The sequence below is a fragment of the Callorhinus ursinus genome, unplaced genomic scaffold (genome assembly GCF_003265705.2).
Source record: "Callorhinus ursinus isolate GAN/ISIS: 27379988/994484 unplaced genomic scaffold, GSC_fseal_2.0 scaffold2, whole genome shotgun sequence".
Classification (NCBI taxonomy): domain Eukaryota; kingdom Metazoa; phylum Chordata; class Mammalia; order Carnivora; family Otariidae; genus Callorhinus; species Callorhinus ursinus.
The window spans coordinates 46,027,516-46,041,745 of NW_027397064.1; the positions used below are offsets into that span (position 1 = coordinate 46,027,516).

The 14,230-nt window shown below is 35.8% G+C and overlaps 1 protein-coding gene across 6 annotated transcripts in view; it reads right to left on the reverse strand.

The window, feature by feature from the left end:
* Positions 1 to 14,230, reverse strand: part of FSIP2 (fibrous sheath interacting protein 2) — a 103,856-nt gene that overhangs the window by 17,576 nt on the left and 72,050 nt on the right. For 5 of the 6 annotated variants that reach the window (XR_012374989.1, XM_073881538.1, XM_073881533.1 and 2 more), the window contains 2 exons: positions 11,708 to 12,202; positions 9,858 to 9,958 (listed from right to left, as the gene is read on the reverse strand). Coding sequence is in view for 5 of the 6 variants with exons in the window: in XM_073881538.1 (XP_073737639.1) it covers positions 9,858 to 9,958; positions 11,708 to 12,202 (596 nt within the window). In the remaining variant the exon portion in view is untranslated. Of the gene's footprint in view, positions 1 to 8,183; positions 8,556 to 9,857; positions 9,959 to 11,707; positions 12,203 to 14,230 lie in introns of those variants that run through there. The other variant, XM_073881549.1, reaches the window with a different exon arrangement.

Genomic DNA, 14,230 nt, shown 5'->3' on the forward strand with positions numbered 1-14,230 from the left:
TGTCTTGGTGTGGTCTCTGTGTATTTATGCTACTTGGAGTTCATTAAGCTTATTGTATTTGTATATTCATGACATTTTTCAAATTTGGGGAGGTTTTAAATTATCATTTCCTCAAATAATCTCCCCACCCCCTTTCTTTCTTTCTTTTGGAAGTCCCATGGTGCCTATATTGATATGTTTGATGGTATCCCATACGTTCCTCAAGCTCTGTTCATTTTTTTTTTAAGTTTATCTTGTTTATACTCCTCAGATTCAATAATTTCAAACAACCTGTGTTCTGGTTCTCTTCTGCCTGAGTCTGCTCTTAAACCCATCTAGTGAATTTTTCAGTTCAGTTATATTTTTCAGCTCCAGAATTTCTGTCTGGTTCTTTTTTATAATTTATATTTCTTTGTTTTTATTCTTATGTTTCTCATAGACTTTCCCCCTGATTTTCTTTAGTTCTTTGTCTGTGTTTTCCTATAGCTTTTGAACATATTTAAGATAGTTATTTAAAGTCTGTTGTATATGTCCAGTTGTGTGCTTCTTCATGACCATTTCTGGAAATTTATTCGGTTTCTTTTAATGGGCCCTATTTCCATGTTTCTTTGCCTGTATAATGAACTTATGTTGAAATTTAGGCATTTGAAGAAACAGCTACCTCTCCCAGTTTTGGGAGATTGGTGTGGAAGCCTTTCACTAATTAACAGGACTCAATCTTGGGAATAGCCTGAGGCAGAGCCTTAAGGTCTTAGGTCTTTTCTCAGCATACATTCTTCTTGGCCTATGTATGTGCTTTCTTTTTTCAATTTGTCTGTTCTGGGTTTGTTTTTTGTTTGTTGGTTGTTTTTTTGCTTATTTTAAAAAATCATTTTATTTTATTTTATTTCATCATGATAAGTGTACTCTTTACTCTTTAATCCCCATCCCATATTTCCCCCATTCCTGCACCCACCTCCCATCTGATAACCATCACTTTTTGTGCTCTATAGTTAAGAGTCTATTTCTTGGTTTGTCTCTCTCTTTTTTCCCCCCTTTGGTCATTTGTTTCTTAAATTCCAGATATAAGTGAGTTAATACAACATTTGTCTTTTTCTGGCTATTTCACTTAGCATTATACTCTCTAGCTCTCCTAATATTATTGCATGAGTCTTTCTTTTCCTTTTCTTTTTTTTTAAAGTAAGCTCTGGGACCAACATGGGCTCAAACTCATGAACCTGAGATCAAGAATTGCATGCTCTAATGATTGATGCAGCCAGGTGCCCCTGTTCATTTTACTACAAATGGCAAGATTTCATTCATTTTTTATGACTGAATAATATTCCATTGTGTTTTATATATATAATCTCACCTCTTTTTTATCCATCCATTTATTGATGGACACTTGGTGTGCTTCACGGTTTGGCGATTGTAAATAATGCTGCAGTAAACAGGGGTGCATGTATTCCTTTGAATTAGTGTTTTTGTATTTTTTAGGTAAATACCCAGTAGTTCAATTCCTAGATTGTAGTTTTATTTTAATTTTTTGATTAACTACAAAAAGTTTTCCACAATGGCTGCACCAATTTGCATTTCCACCAACAGTGCAAGAAAGTTCCTTTTTTTCCACATCCTCGCTAACACTTGTTTTTTGATTTTAGCCATTCTGATAGCTGTGAGGTGATATTCTCATTGAGGTTTTGATTTTCATTTCCCTGATGATGAGTAATGTTGAACATCTTTTCATGTGACTGTTGGCCATCTGTATGTTTTCTTTGGAGAATATCTGTTCATGTCTTCTGCCCATTTTTAATCGAATTTTTGTTTTTTGGGTGTTGAGTTGTATCAGTTCTTTATATATTTTGGATACAAACCCTTTATCAGATATGTCATTTGCAAATATCTTCTCCCATGTTGATTCTTTCCATGGCTATGCAGAAACCTTTTATTTTGATGAAGTCCCAATAGTTTATTTTTGCTTTTATTTCTCTTGCCTCAGGAGATATATCTAGAAACATGTTGCTATGGCTACTGCCTGTGCTCTCTTCAAGGATTTTTGTGGTTTCAGGTCTCATATTTAGGTCTTTAATCCATTTTGAGTTTATTTTTGTGTATGGTGAAAAAAGTGGTCTAGTTTCTTTCCTTCTTTCTTTCTTTCTTTCCTTCTCTTTTTCTTTTTTTCTTTCTTTTTTTTCTCTTCCTTCCTCCCTTCCTTCCTTCCTTCCTTCCTTTTCTTTTTCTCTTTTTGCATATTGCTGTCCAGTTTCCCCAGCACCATTTGTTGAAGACACTGTCTTTTTCCCATTGCATATTCATTCCTCCTTTGTCAAAGGTAAGTTGATTGTATAATTGTGGGTTTATTTTTGGGTTTTCTGCTCTATTTCATTGATGTATGTGTGTATTTTTATGCCAGCAACATACTATATTAATTACCACCACTTTGTAATAGAACTTGGAATTTGGAATTGTGATATCTCCAGTTTTTTTTTCTTTCCATTTTCAGTATTGCTTTGGCTATATGAGGTCTTTTGTGGTTCCATACAAATTTTAGGATTGTTTGTTCTAGTTCTTTTGAAAAAAATGCTGTTGGTAGTTTGATAGGGATTGCCTTGAATTTGTAAATTGCTTTGGGTAGTATAGATATTTTAACATTTGTTCTTTCAGCCCACAATCATAAAATGTTTTTCCATTTCTTTGCATTATTTTGGAATTTCATTCATCAGTGTATCATAGTTTTCAGAGTACAGGTCTTTCACCATTTGGGTAAATTTATTCCTAGATATAGTATTGTTTTTGAGGCAATTATAAATGAGAAAGTTTTCTTAATTTCATTTTCTGCTGTTTCATTATTAGTGTTTAGGAATGCAACATATTTCTGTACATTGGCTTTTGTATCCTGCGACTTTACTGAATTCATTTATCAGTTTTATTAGTTTTTTGGTGGAGCCTTGAGGGCTTTCTATATATATATATTATCATGTCATCTGCAAACAATGAGAGTTTTACTTCTTTCTTACCAATTTTGGATACCTCTTATTTCTTTTTCTTGTCTAATTGCTATGGCTAGGAGTAAAAGCGATGGGAGTGGAAATCCTTGTGTTGTTCCTGACCTTAGGGGAAAGCCCTCAGTTTTTCCCCATTGAGTATGATCTTGACTTTGGGTTTTTCATATAAGGTCTTTATTATGCTGAGATATGTTCCCTCTAGACCTACTTTGCAGAGGGTTTTTATCATGAATGTATGTTGTACTTTGTCAAATGCTTTGTCTGCATCCATTGAAATGATTACATGGTTCTTATCTTTTCCCTTATTGATGTGACATATCACGTTGATTATTTTGTGAATGTTAAACCACACTTCCATCCTCATAATAAATCCCACTTAGCCATGGTGTATGATGTTTTAAATATATTATGGGATTTGGTTTGCTTGTATTTTGTTGAATATTTTTGCATATATATTCATGAGAGATATCTGCCCGCAGTTGTGTGTGTGTGTGTGTGTGTGTGTGTGTGGTGTCTATCTGGTTTTAGTATCAGGTTATATTGGCCTCATAGAATGAATTGAGAATTTTTCCTTCTTCTTGTATTTTTTTGAAACAGTTTGAGAAGAACAGATACTAACTCTTCTTTAAATGCTTATTAGAATTTGCCTGTGAAGCTGCCTGGTCTTGGACTTCTGTTTTTTTTTTTTTTTTTTTAAGATTTTATTTATTTGAGAGAGAGAATGAGAGAGAGAGAGAGAGAGCACATGAGAGAGGGGAGGGGCAGAGGGAGTAGCAGACTCCCTGCTGAGCAGGGAGCCCGATGCGGGACTCGATCCTGGGACTCCAGGATCATGACCTGAGCCGAAGGCAGTCGCTTAACCAACTGAGCCATCCAGGCGCCCTTGGACTTCTGTTTTTGGGTTTTTATTTTTATTTATTTTTTTAAAATTACAATTCAATTTCATTGCTGGCAATTGGTCTGTTCAAATTTTTCTATTTCTTCCTGCTTTAGTTTTGGTAGGTTAATGTTTCTAGGAATTTATCCATTTCTTTTAAGTTGTCCAATTTGTTGGCATATGTTTCCATAATATTTTGTTACAATCGTTTATATTTCTGTAGTGTTGGTTATTTCTCCTCTTTCATTATTAATTTTGTTTCTTTGGGTCCTCTCTCTCTCTTATTTTTTTTCCTTGCTAGAGGTTTATTAATTTTGTTGATCTTTCAAAGAACAAGCTCTTGATTTCATTTGATTTGTTCTTTTTTTTTTTTTAGTTTCTATATCATTTATTTCTGCTCTAAATTTTATTCCCTTTCTTCTACTGTGCTCCTGGGTTTAGATTTTGTTTATTCCTCTTTTTCCAACTCCTTTAGGTATAAAGTTAGGTTGTTTATTTGAGATTTTCCTTATTTCTTAAGGTAGGCCTGTGTTGCTACAAACTTCTCTCTTAGAACAACTTTTGCTGCATCTCAAAGCTTTTGGACCATTGTGTTTTCATTTTCATTTGTTTCCCATGTAATTTTTTATTTCTTCTTTGACTTCTTGGTTGATCCATTCATTGTTTAATAGCATATTATTTAACCTTCATGTGTTTGTGGTCTTTCTAGATTTTTTTCTTGGGATTGATTTCTAGTTTCATAGTGTTATCAGAAAAGATGCATGGTATTACTTCAATTTTTTTTTTTTAATTTGTTGAGGCTTGTTTTGTGGCCTAATGTGTGATCTGTTCTGGAAAATGTTCCGTGTGCACTTGAAAAGAATGTATATTTTGCTGTTTTAGGATGGAATGTTCTGAATATGTCTGTTAAATCCATTTGGTCCAGTGTGTTATTCAAAGCCATTGTTTCCTTGTTGATTTTTTGTTTGGATGATCTATCTGTCCATCAATATAAGTGGGGTATTAAAGTCCCTTACTATTATTGTATTACTGTCAAGTATTTCTTTTATGTTCTTAACAAAATTTTTCTTTTATGTTTGTTATATGTATTTGGGTGCTTCCATGTTGAATGCATAAATATTTACAATTGTTATATCCTCTTGGTGGATTGTCCCCTTTATAATTATATAGTGTCCTTCTTTGTCTCTTGTTACAGTCTTTGTTTTAAAGGCTTCTTTGTCAGATGTAAGTATTGCTGCCCCAGCTTTTATTTTTTCATCTATTTGCATGATAAATGTTTCTCTATCTGCTCACTTTCAATCTGCATGTGTGTTTTTGTCTTGAGTCTCTTGTAGACAGCATATAGATGGGTTTTTTAATCCATTCTGACACCCTGTGTCTTTTGGTTAGAGCATTTAGTCCAGTTATATTCAAAGTAATTATTGATAAATATGTATTACCACTATTTTACTTGTTTTGTGGTTGTTTCTATAGATTTTCTCTGATCCTGGGGTGCCTGGGTGGCTCAGTCAGTTAAGCTTCTGACTTCAACTCAGGTCATGATCCCAGGGTCCTGGGATTGAGCCCAACCTTGGGCTCTCTGCTCAGTGGGGAGCCTGCTTCTCTCTCTCCCTCTCCCTGCTGCTCCCCCTGCTTGAGCTCTCTCTCTGTCAAATAAATAAATAAAATCTTGAAAAAAAAATATTTTCTCTGAACCTTTCTTCTTTTGCTCTCTTTCATGGTTTGTTGGCTTTCTTTAGTGATATACTTGGATTCCTTTCTCTTTCTTTTTTTCCTGTCTATTACTGGTTTTTGATTTATGGTTACCATTAGGTTTGCATATAACATCTTATATATAGAGCAGTGTATACTAAGTTGATCATTTCTTAAGTTTAAATCCATTTTTTACTCTTCTCCTTCCCATGTTTTAGGTATATGGTGTTATATTTTACATACTTTTTTTTTATGAATCCCTTGACTGATTTTTACAGAAATATTTATTGTTACTGCTTTTGTGTTTTTACTTTTCCTACTCTCATTTAGGGTCTTCCTTTCCACTCAAAGAGTCCTTTTTAATATTTCTTATAGGGCTGGTTTAGAAGTCATGACTTCCTTTAGTTTTTGTTTGTCTGAGAAACTCTTTTTCTCTCCTTCTATTCTGAATGATAGCCTTGCTGGATAGAGTATTCTTGGCTGCACATATTTCCCTTTCAGCATTTTGGGTATTTCATGCCATTTTCTTCTGGCTTGAAAGTTTCTGCTGAAAAATCCACTGATAGCCTTATGGGGTGGGGCTTCCCTTGTATGTAACTGTCTTCTTTCCTCTTCCTGCTTTTAAAATATTTTATCACAACTTTTGTCACTTTAATTAGTATGTGTCTTGGTGTGGACCTCCTTGGTTTGTATTTTTGAGGGAATCTCTGTGATTCTTGGATCTGGATATCTGTTTCTTTCCCCAAATTAGGGAAGTTTTCAGCTATCATTTCTTCAAAGAAATTTTCTGCTCCCTTATCTCTCTCTTCTTCTTCTGAGATCCCTATAATGTGGATGTTATTACGCTTGATGGAGTCACTGTGTTCCCTAAGACTATTCTCAATTTGCATATTTTTTCCTCTCTTTTTGTCAGCTTGATTACTTTCCATTACTCTGTCTTCTAGGTCATTAATTTGTTCCTCTGTTTCATCTAGCCTGCTATTTATTCCATCACGTGTATTTTTGACTTAATTTATTGTGTTCTTGATCTCTGATTGGTTCTTTTCTATACCTGTATTCAAGATCTCACTGATGTCCTCCACTCTTTTTTTTTTTTTTTTTGGAGAGAGCAAGAGAAGGGGCTAAGCAGAAGGAGAGAAAGAATCTTAAGCAGACTCCACACTGAGCATGGAGCCTGACACAGAGCTTGGTTTCATGACCCTGAGATCGACCTGAGCTGAAATCAAGAGTCAAATGCCCAAATGAATGAGCCACCCAGGTGTTCCCACCCACCCCCACAGTTTTCTGCAGTCCAGTGAGTATCTTTATGACCATTACTTTAAATTCTCTATCAGGCATATTATTTGTTTTCATTTTGCTTTGGTCTCTTGCTATGGTTTGGTCCTGTTCTTTCATTTGGGAGATGTTTATCTGTCGCCTCATTTTGTGTGACTTTCTGTGTTTGTTTCTATGTGTTAGGAAAGTTAGCTACTCACTTGCTCTTAATGATAACAGACTTATGAAGAAGATGTCCTGTAGTGCCTTGCAGCACAGTATTTCCTGTTCGCCAGGGCCTGGCACTTCAGGGAGTATCTCTTATGTGTGTTGTGTATGCTCTGCTGTTGAGTCCTAGTCTCTTTTTTCTTTAGTCCAATTGTTTGCAGAGTCTGTATTTTCCTATTGTGGACAGCAAGGTGTGCAGTGGTCTGCTTGCAAAATGAGACCTGCCCCCACTGCTGCTGGCACTGAGGTCCTGCAAAATACTCGGGGGTCAGGTGATGTGGTATTGACAGGGTTTGAACTGGTCTTCTGGGAAGGGGACTGCCGTACCAGGACTGAGGTAAGCATTACTGAGAAGGGTGGATCTGCTGAAGTGTGTGTGTGTGTGTGTGTGTGTGTGTGTGTGTGTGTGTGTGTGTGTGTGTTGGGGGGGGAGTGTTGGTACTGCATGGGTCCCACAGGTGGCCATTTTTTATGCTGGGGGGCAGGGGAGGGAAATGGCACCTACCAGCTCCTTTGTTCCTGGATGGACCTCCCCATGATCCCTGTCTCTCTGGGCTGCACTCTGACATGAGCAGATCACTCTCCCTCCTGTCTGTCCCCTGCATTTTTCAAACTGCTGGTTCTATCCTGTATCTGCATGGGTTATTTGTCATGCTGTCTTTTTTTTTTTAAAGATTTTATTTATTTATTTATTTATTTGAGAGAGAGATAATGAGAGACAGAGAGCATGAGAGGGAAGAGGGTCAGAGGGAGAAGCAGACCCCCCGCTGAGCAGGGAGCCCGATGTGGGACTCGATCCCGGGACTCCAGGATCATGACCTGAGCCAAAGGCAGTCACTTAACCAACAGAGCCACCCAGGCGCTCTGTCATGCTGTCTTTTTAAGGGCAGGGACTCCACTTCCTAACACCTCTGGGCTCTACCACAGCCAAGCCTGCTGATTTTTAAAATAACAAGTCCTGCTGGTTTTAAGAACTCATGAAATTCAGCCCCTCTTACTTTCAAAGACAAATATTATGGAGATTCATCCTCCTTATTTGTGAGTTTCCCAGGGTGAAAATCTGTTTTCTGCCCTTCTCTATGCCACTAGCTCCCTTCCTACTGTGGAAGGCCATTGTCCATTTTGCTCCCAGACCATATTTTTACCCTTCCTACCTTTTTTGATGTGCCCTCTTCTTTGCCTTTAGTTGTGGAGTTTCTTGTACCAGTCTTCAGGTCATTTCCTGGGTTATATACACTGGCATGGATGTTATCTAGTTGTATCTGGGGACAAAGTGAGCTTAGGGTCCTCCTTCTGCCATCTTCCCAACTGAACTTCAAGGACTCCCTTTTGTCAGATCTTCTTTTCAATGTTTTATTTCCCAAGAATGCTTCCCATCATGCTTATTTTCAGGACCTTCAATATTCATTGTATTCTTTTGCCAGTAATCTCTTGCTTTCAGGTGCATCTTGTAGTCCTCTGGGATCTTCATGCACTGTGGCACCCATCAGTTGCCTTCTGTGATTTCCAGGCATAGTTCCAAACTATGCCACTGTCTCAATCTATTTAGGTGAGACAGAAAAATTCCCTCAGGCAGCACACAGTTAGCAGAACAATGCAAACAAGTTCCAATCTGTTTTTTCAATCCCAAAGGAGGGAACTGGGAATTGGGCCATTTCTTTCCAACTGTGTCTTGTCATGTTGCAGAGGGGATTGTGCAAAGGCAAGCAAAAATCTGGAATTTCCTAGCATTTTGAATGTGGCTTTACCTTGATTATTCATTCACCTGATTATTGCAAATATTTGGCTATTTTTCAGAGCTCATATAAAGTTATTTTATCAGTTTGTAGTTTTCTTTTTTGTTTGTTTGTTTTCCTGAGGAAACAAGGGCCTGTAGTTTTCTGGTCTGCCATTTTGCTCTAAACTGACTTTTATTTGATGTTATCTATGCCCTCTGTCTTCATCATTGATATAAACAAGAGAGAGGTGCTTGCATCAATAATGTATTTTAAAATAACCATTATGCAGGAAAGAGAAACAATGATGGGTGTCCCCAAAATAATGTCAGTGTCAGTGTCAAAAAGAAACAATTCCTTCATGCTGTGTGGAAAGAAATGTAACCAGGCAGATTTTCCTCCTTATACCCATTCTTTCTCCTATAATTGAAAATGTTACCTCTTCTGGGTTATGAATATAAGAATATTCATAAACTTAAGAACAATTTTAAACAAGTTTTAACTCTTCTAGATATAGTTATTAGATTTCAAGTGTATAGTATACTTTACTCTCTCTGTCCTCTGTAATGCCACATACTCCAGAGTTTGCTCCTATAGTTGTCCAAACCTGAATTATCTTCTCATATAAATGCTCTTTTTATACTTAGAGGCCCATATCAAGCTCCATTGTTTTCCAGACTTCATCTCTGAATGCTCTACCTAACAATGCCCCCTTTCATCTTTGAATTCTTCTTGCAGGCAGTTATATACACTAGAACATTTAGCTACTGAAGAGAGTTGATTAGGAACCCTTTGGGCTGATAAGTGCAGATATCATTGTGCCTATCTCCCAGGTTAAAAACCCAAAGCCCAAACCAAAATACACTAGCAAATTCTTGATCCAAGACACTGCTATACTAGAAAAGATGTAGAAAACAGGTAACTAGAAATCAGGGATCAGGTAGAAAGGGGGAAGGCCTCAGGAAGTCTCCACAGTGGGAAGGTATAGGAGGGAAGAATAAGAAGCAGTGGGGGAACGTCCAAGGCTGAATATTTGCCCAGCCATAGTTTTACCAGGGACCCCATTCTTCCCATAAATATTATTTTCATCTCAGATTTCTATTTTTATACTGCTTTAATTTCATATACCTGGCAGATGAAATCAGATCTTCTTGGTTGTATGAAGATGAACTCATGATTCTATGTATGAAGTAATGTGTTGGTTCAGTACTAGGATTCCATTTTTCTTTCTGGAAAAGTAAAAAATACGTATTACATGTTTGACATGTACTTTCTCACCTTATTGGCATGTTTTGCACTCTAATCTACACTATAATGAAAAAAAAATTCTAAAGATTACTTACAAGATGAATGAACCCCTTAATTCTAATTAAAAGGTCTCTTTCCATTACATTTTTTTGTTTTGTTTTTTGGAAATGGCTCAGTGCTGATGATCTATATTATGATATTGGAGTTTGAATAGACTTTAAATGTAAATTTAAACAGTATTTGAAGAATATAGCTTTCAATTTCTGCCTTTTACAAATATTTTAAATCCTATCCTACTGAGTTCAAAAAGAAAAAGAACAGAGACATAACTCTGGTCAATTCAGAAGTTTTTGAGGTCAACCATCTTAACATGTACTTTATCTGTTGGGAACTCATGTGTGATTTCCTGGCCATATTTTTTATGAGAATATCTTTATTGTGGTATTTCTTCAAATCTCAAAAAAGCCACTATTATTGGGATTATTGTTCATATAATCCATTTTGAGTTTTTTTTTTAAGATTTTATTTATTTATTTGAGAGGGAGAGAGAGCAAAAGCAGGTGGAGGGGCAGAGAGAGAGAGGGAGAATCAGGCTCCTTGCTGATCAGAGAGCCCAACATGGGGCTTGATTCCAGGACTCTGAGATCATGACCTGAGTTGAAAGCAGCTGCTTAACCCACTGAGCCACCCAGGTGCCCCTCCATTTTGAGTTTTGTAAATGTTATGCTATAACATTTCTTTAACTATCTATAAAGCCAGCATTTCTGACTATGAGGCTCAAGAAAACTATTCTGAAGACTGCATCTGGTCATGAAATTACACACAGCTTCCCAACAAATAGATCAGAATTTGCATTAAGATAATTTACCTGTTAAGCTTCTGAATTGAACAGAGTTGTATCTCTGTTCTTTTTCTCTTGTTCACCTCAGCTTTTGTATATACCCAAGAATCATTTCAACTGGATAATCAATAGAATTGTCTCACCAGGAAATCCTAAATCATATACACTTTCCAAAAACATGTTTTGGTACCAGTTTTTGGAAAGGGACAAACCCCAAAGATCACTGAAATCCAGACCATCATTTGAGGGGCATGATACTAGGGGCAAGAGCTATACCCCATGATGATAGTGGAGCTTATGGGCTGATAGTAAGGGTGATATTTAAAATATTTTGATTAGCCTGTTAATTTTGGGCATGTTGGATAAGTAACTTTTAAGAAAAAAGTTGGCTATGTAGCTTGCCCAAAGGTCACATAGCTATTAAGTGAGAGTCAGGATTCAGACCCAGACAATCTAAATTTGTATGAATCTTTTTTTCTTCTTCCTACACTGACCCACTCTCTAGTTCTATCCTACCTATATAAGTTTTCTTTACACAAAATGTCCAATGGATATTTACCAGTCAAAATACAAAGGGACTGAAATTTATTAAATAATAGATTTAAATAATTAGCTTGCATTTTTTTTTCAATGGTTTCTATTTTATGTTCTCCTTGGGCTTCTAACTAATCTAGGTCTCTTTTCATTATCTGCTTTCCCTCCATTAAGTTTTATGGTTTCATCTGTTAATAATTTCTTTTATACTGTAAATATTACCAGGCTCAGGAGGAGACTGGAACCATTTTAATATTCTTTTCTGGCTAATTAAGTTACATTCTTGGACAGATTTTCTGAAGATCTCTACTTTTTCCATAGTTATCTGTCACTGACATCTATGTTTCTCATTCACCTTACTCTGTGGCTTTTTCTCCCAAGAGCCTGTTTCAGTCATGGTTGTTGAACACGTGGCCATGTCAAGCTCAGCAATAGCTCTTTTAACTTTTCTCTCTTTGGGGTCTATCATATGATTTGAGGTTGCTTCAGTACTTTCAATATTTGCACTGGATGTGGGCTGACAACATTTGCTTAGAGACAAAAATTTTTTCAGGCTGTTTGTGCTTTGTGTTGGCTTGGGAGAAACAACTTTGCTTTCTACTGGCTTCATGGCTTCTTTCACTTGGTCTTCAAATTGTTCTCTTAAGCATTCTTCTTGTACAATCTCTTTTAAAACAACTTCATCTTCAGACATTAGTTCCTCTTCCTTGGTACTTGCTGAATTTTCTTGATCAATATCATGAGCTACTAACCGAATGATAAGATCTTTTTTGTTCTGAACATCTTTTAAAAGCTCTACCTTGGTGATATCAGGCTTTCTTATATTCTGAAATGAATTTCTGCAAACAGCCTGGAATTGAAGGTACAATGAATATTAAAAACAAATGCCTCAATCATTCTTCCTGTGGTTCTATTGTAATTTAACTATTTTAATATGATTTATAGTTTCAGTTTAAGGAGTATTATCTTCAAATGTCACTCTTTGTATATTAGCAATGTTTTAAAAAGAAGAAACAAATGACAGTTATGAAAAATATTTGTTGGTGTCTAGCATTTCTTTTATATGCCAGAGATCATATTAATCTATGAGAATTTACTCCAAAGAGTAGAGGAACATCTAACACTGGTTTCTTTTCTTTTCTTTCTTTCTTTTTACTTTCCTTTTTTTTTTTTTTTGCTTAAACTTTATATTTTGTTGCATCATAATTTACTTTTTGTTTTTTCATTGACTTTGAAAGTTTTGGGACAGAAGTAGACACTATAATCTATTTTTCTAAAATTCTAGATAGGCAATCATAGAGAATCCTAAATGTACATATATTCAACAACAAAAAAATCAAGGTATTGTCTGATCTTGGCTTTTAAAAATGATGAATAACAAAACTTGTGAAGGTCTTTGACTCCTTAATCCCTGTTCTTCCACTCCTGATCCTTTGGTTATATTTTCCAAAAGAATCTTCAAAACATAAATCTTAATTTTTTTAATCCTTCTAGTCAAGTCTTACTTTTCACTTTCAATGTCTAAAAACAGATCAAAGAAGAGACAATTATAATTAGATAATAGAATTTCTCTAATATCTGTAGCTTTTGATGATGCCACAGGACCTCCAAACTGACTTAATAATCGTAGACCTCAACATCCCTTTGTAATACTGTGAGCCAGTTTTTCAGACAATGGTGCCCTAAAAGAATATCTTATGTGGAAAAAAATATAGAAACAGCTTTTTTAACAAACTAAAACACAAATGATTTTGATTTTCTGTGTTAGTAGAGGGAATTAGTGGTTTAGAAAAATCAAAAATCATTCCATATGGCTTTGGAATTTGTTACTATATATAATTTTGATATGTATATGCATAGTGTGTTGGGACTATATAGTACTCAAAACAGAAAACAAAGCCCTGTCATAGAGCCATCAAATGTCTAGGTTCTTTGGTGAGATCTACTGTTCTTTTGTCTCTTCTCTGTCCCTATGCTAGAGATAGTGTTGATACCCAGGCTGGTACAAATCATGTGTCTTTATCTATTATCTATTTCTTTAATATGTGTGTGTTTTTTTTAAATTTTCAAGATGGCTTTTCTTCCTCTTAAAAAGACATGGGTAATTGTTTTGGTTTATTAAATATTCTCTTTCCTGCTGGTGTGGTCTATAAATGACTTAAATAAAGAGGGGCAATGACTAAGAGTAAGATTTGTGACAGACAGTTCTACAGATAATTAAAAACGAATTTTGAGCAATGTTATTCTACAATCTGTTCACACAAATTTTACCCCGAAGGGATTACTTGTATATAAATGAAGACTACTAGACTACTAAGTAATATGCTAATACAATGATGAGAACACATATAGAAGAGCAAACCTTAGGGGTGAAAAGGACTGTCCTCTGATCCAAAATGTTTAGGGCAAAGGAGATTAAATTATGCCTCAGCTCATGATGATCTCAGTATTTGAGTATGAAAACATAAAGCACTAATTAACATATTTACCAGCCCTAAGACTTAGTTCAGTGTGTTGCAGAACAGTATTGGAAAAAAAATTCACTTCAGGTTTAGGCTTCAGGGAGAATGGTTCTATAAAACCTTTCTCTTGGCCATAGATTATTCCCCTAAGTACACTCGGTCTTTTAATGAGTGAACACCATCATTACAAGGGGATTTGACAAAACTCTAAATGTGTAGGTCATTGTAAATGTATAGGCCAGACAATCCCTTTGTCCTCAGTGGTATAGTTTCCATGTAACAAGAACATGGTTTTGACATTTTAAAGCCCTAATTAGTTTAATATACTTGGGGCCCTAGTATGGAGCTTTAGGGAAGAGCTAGGTCCATAGCAAGAAGAAATTGGTTCATCAAAATGGCAGCATTCAGGCAGCTGG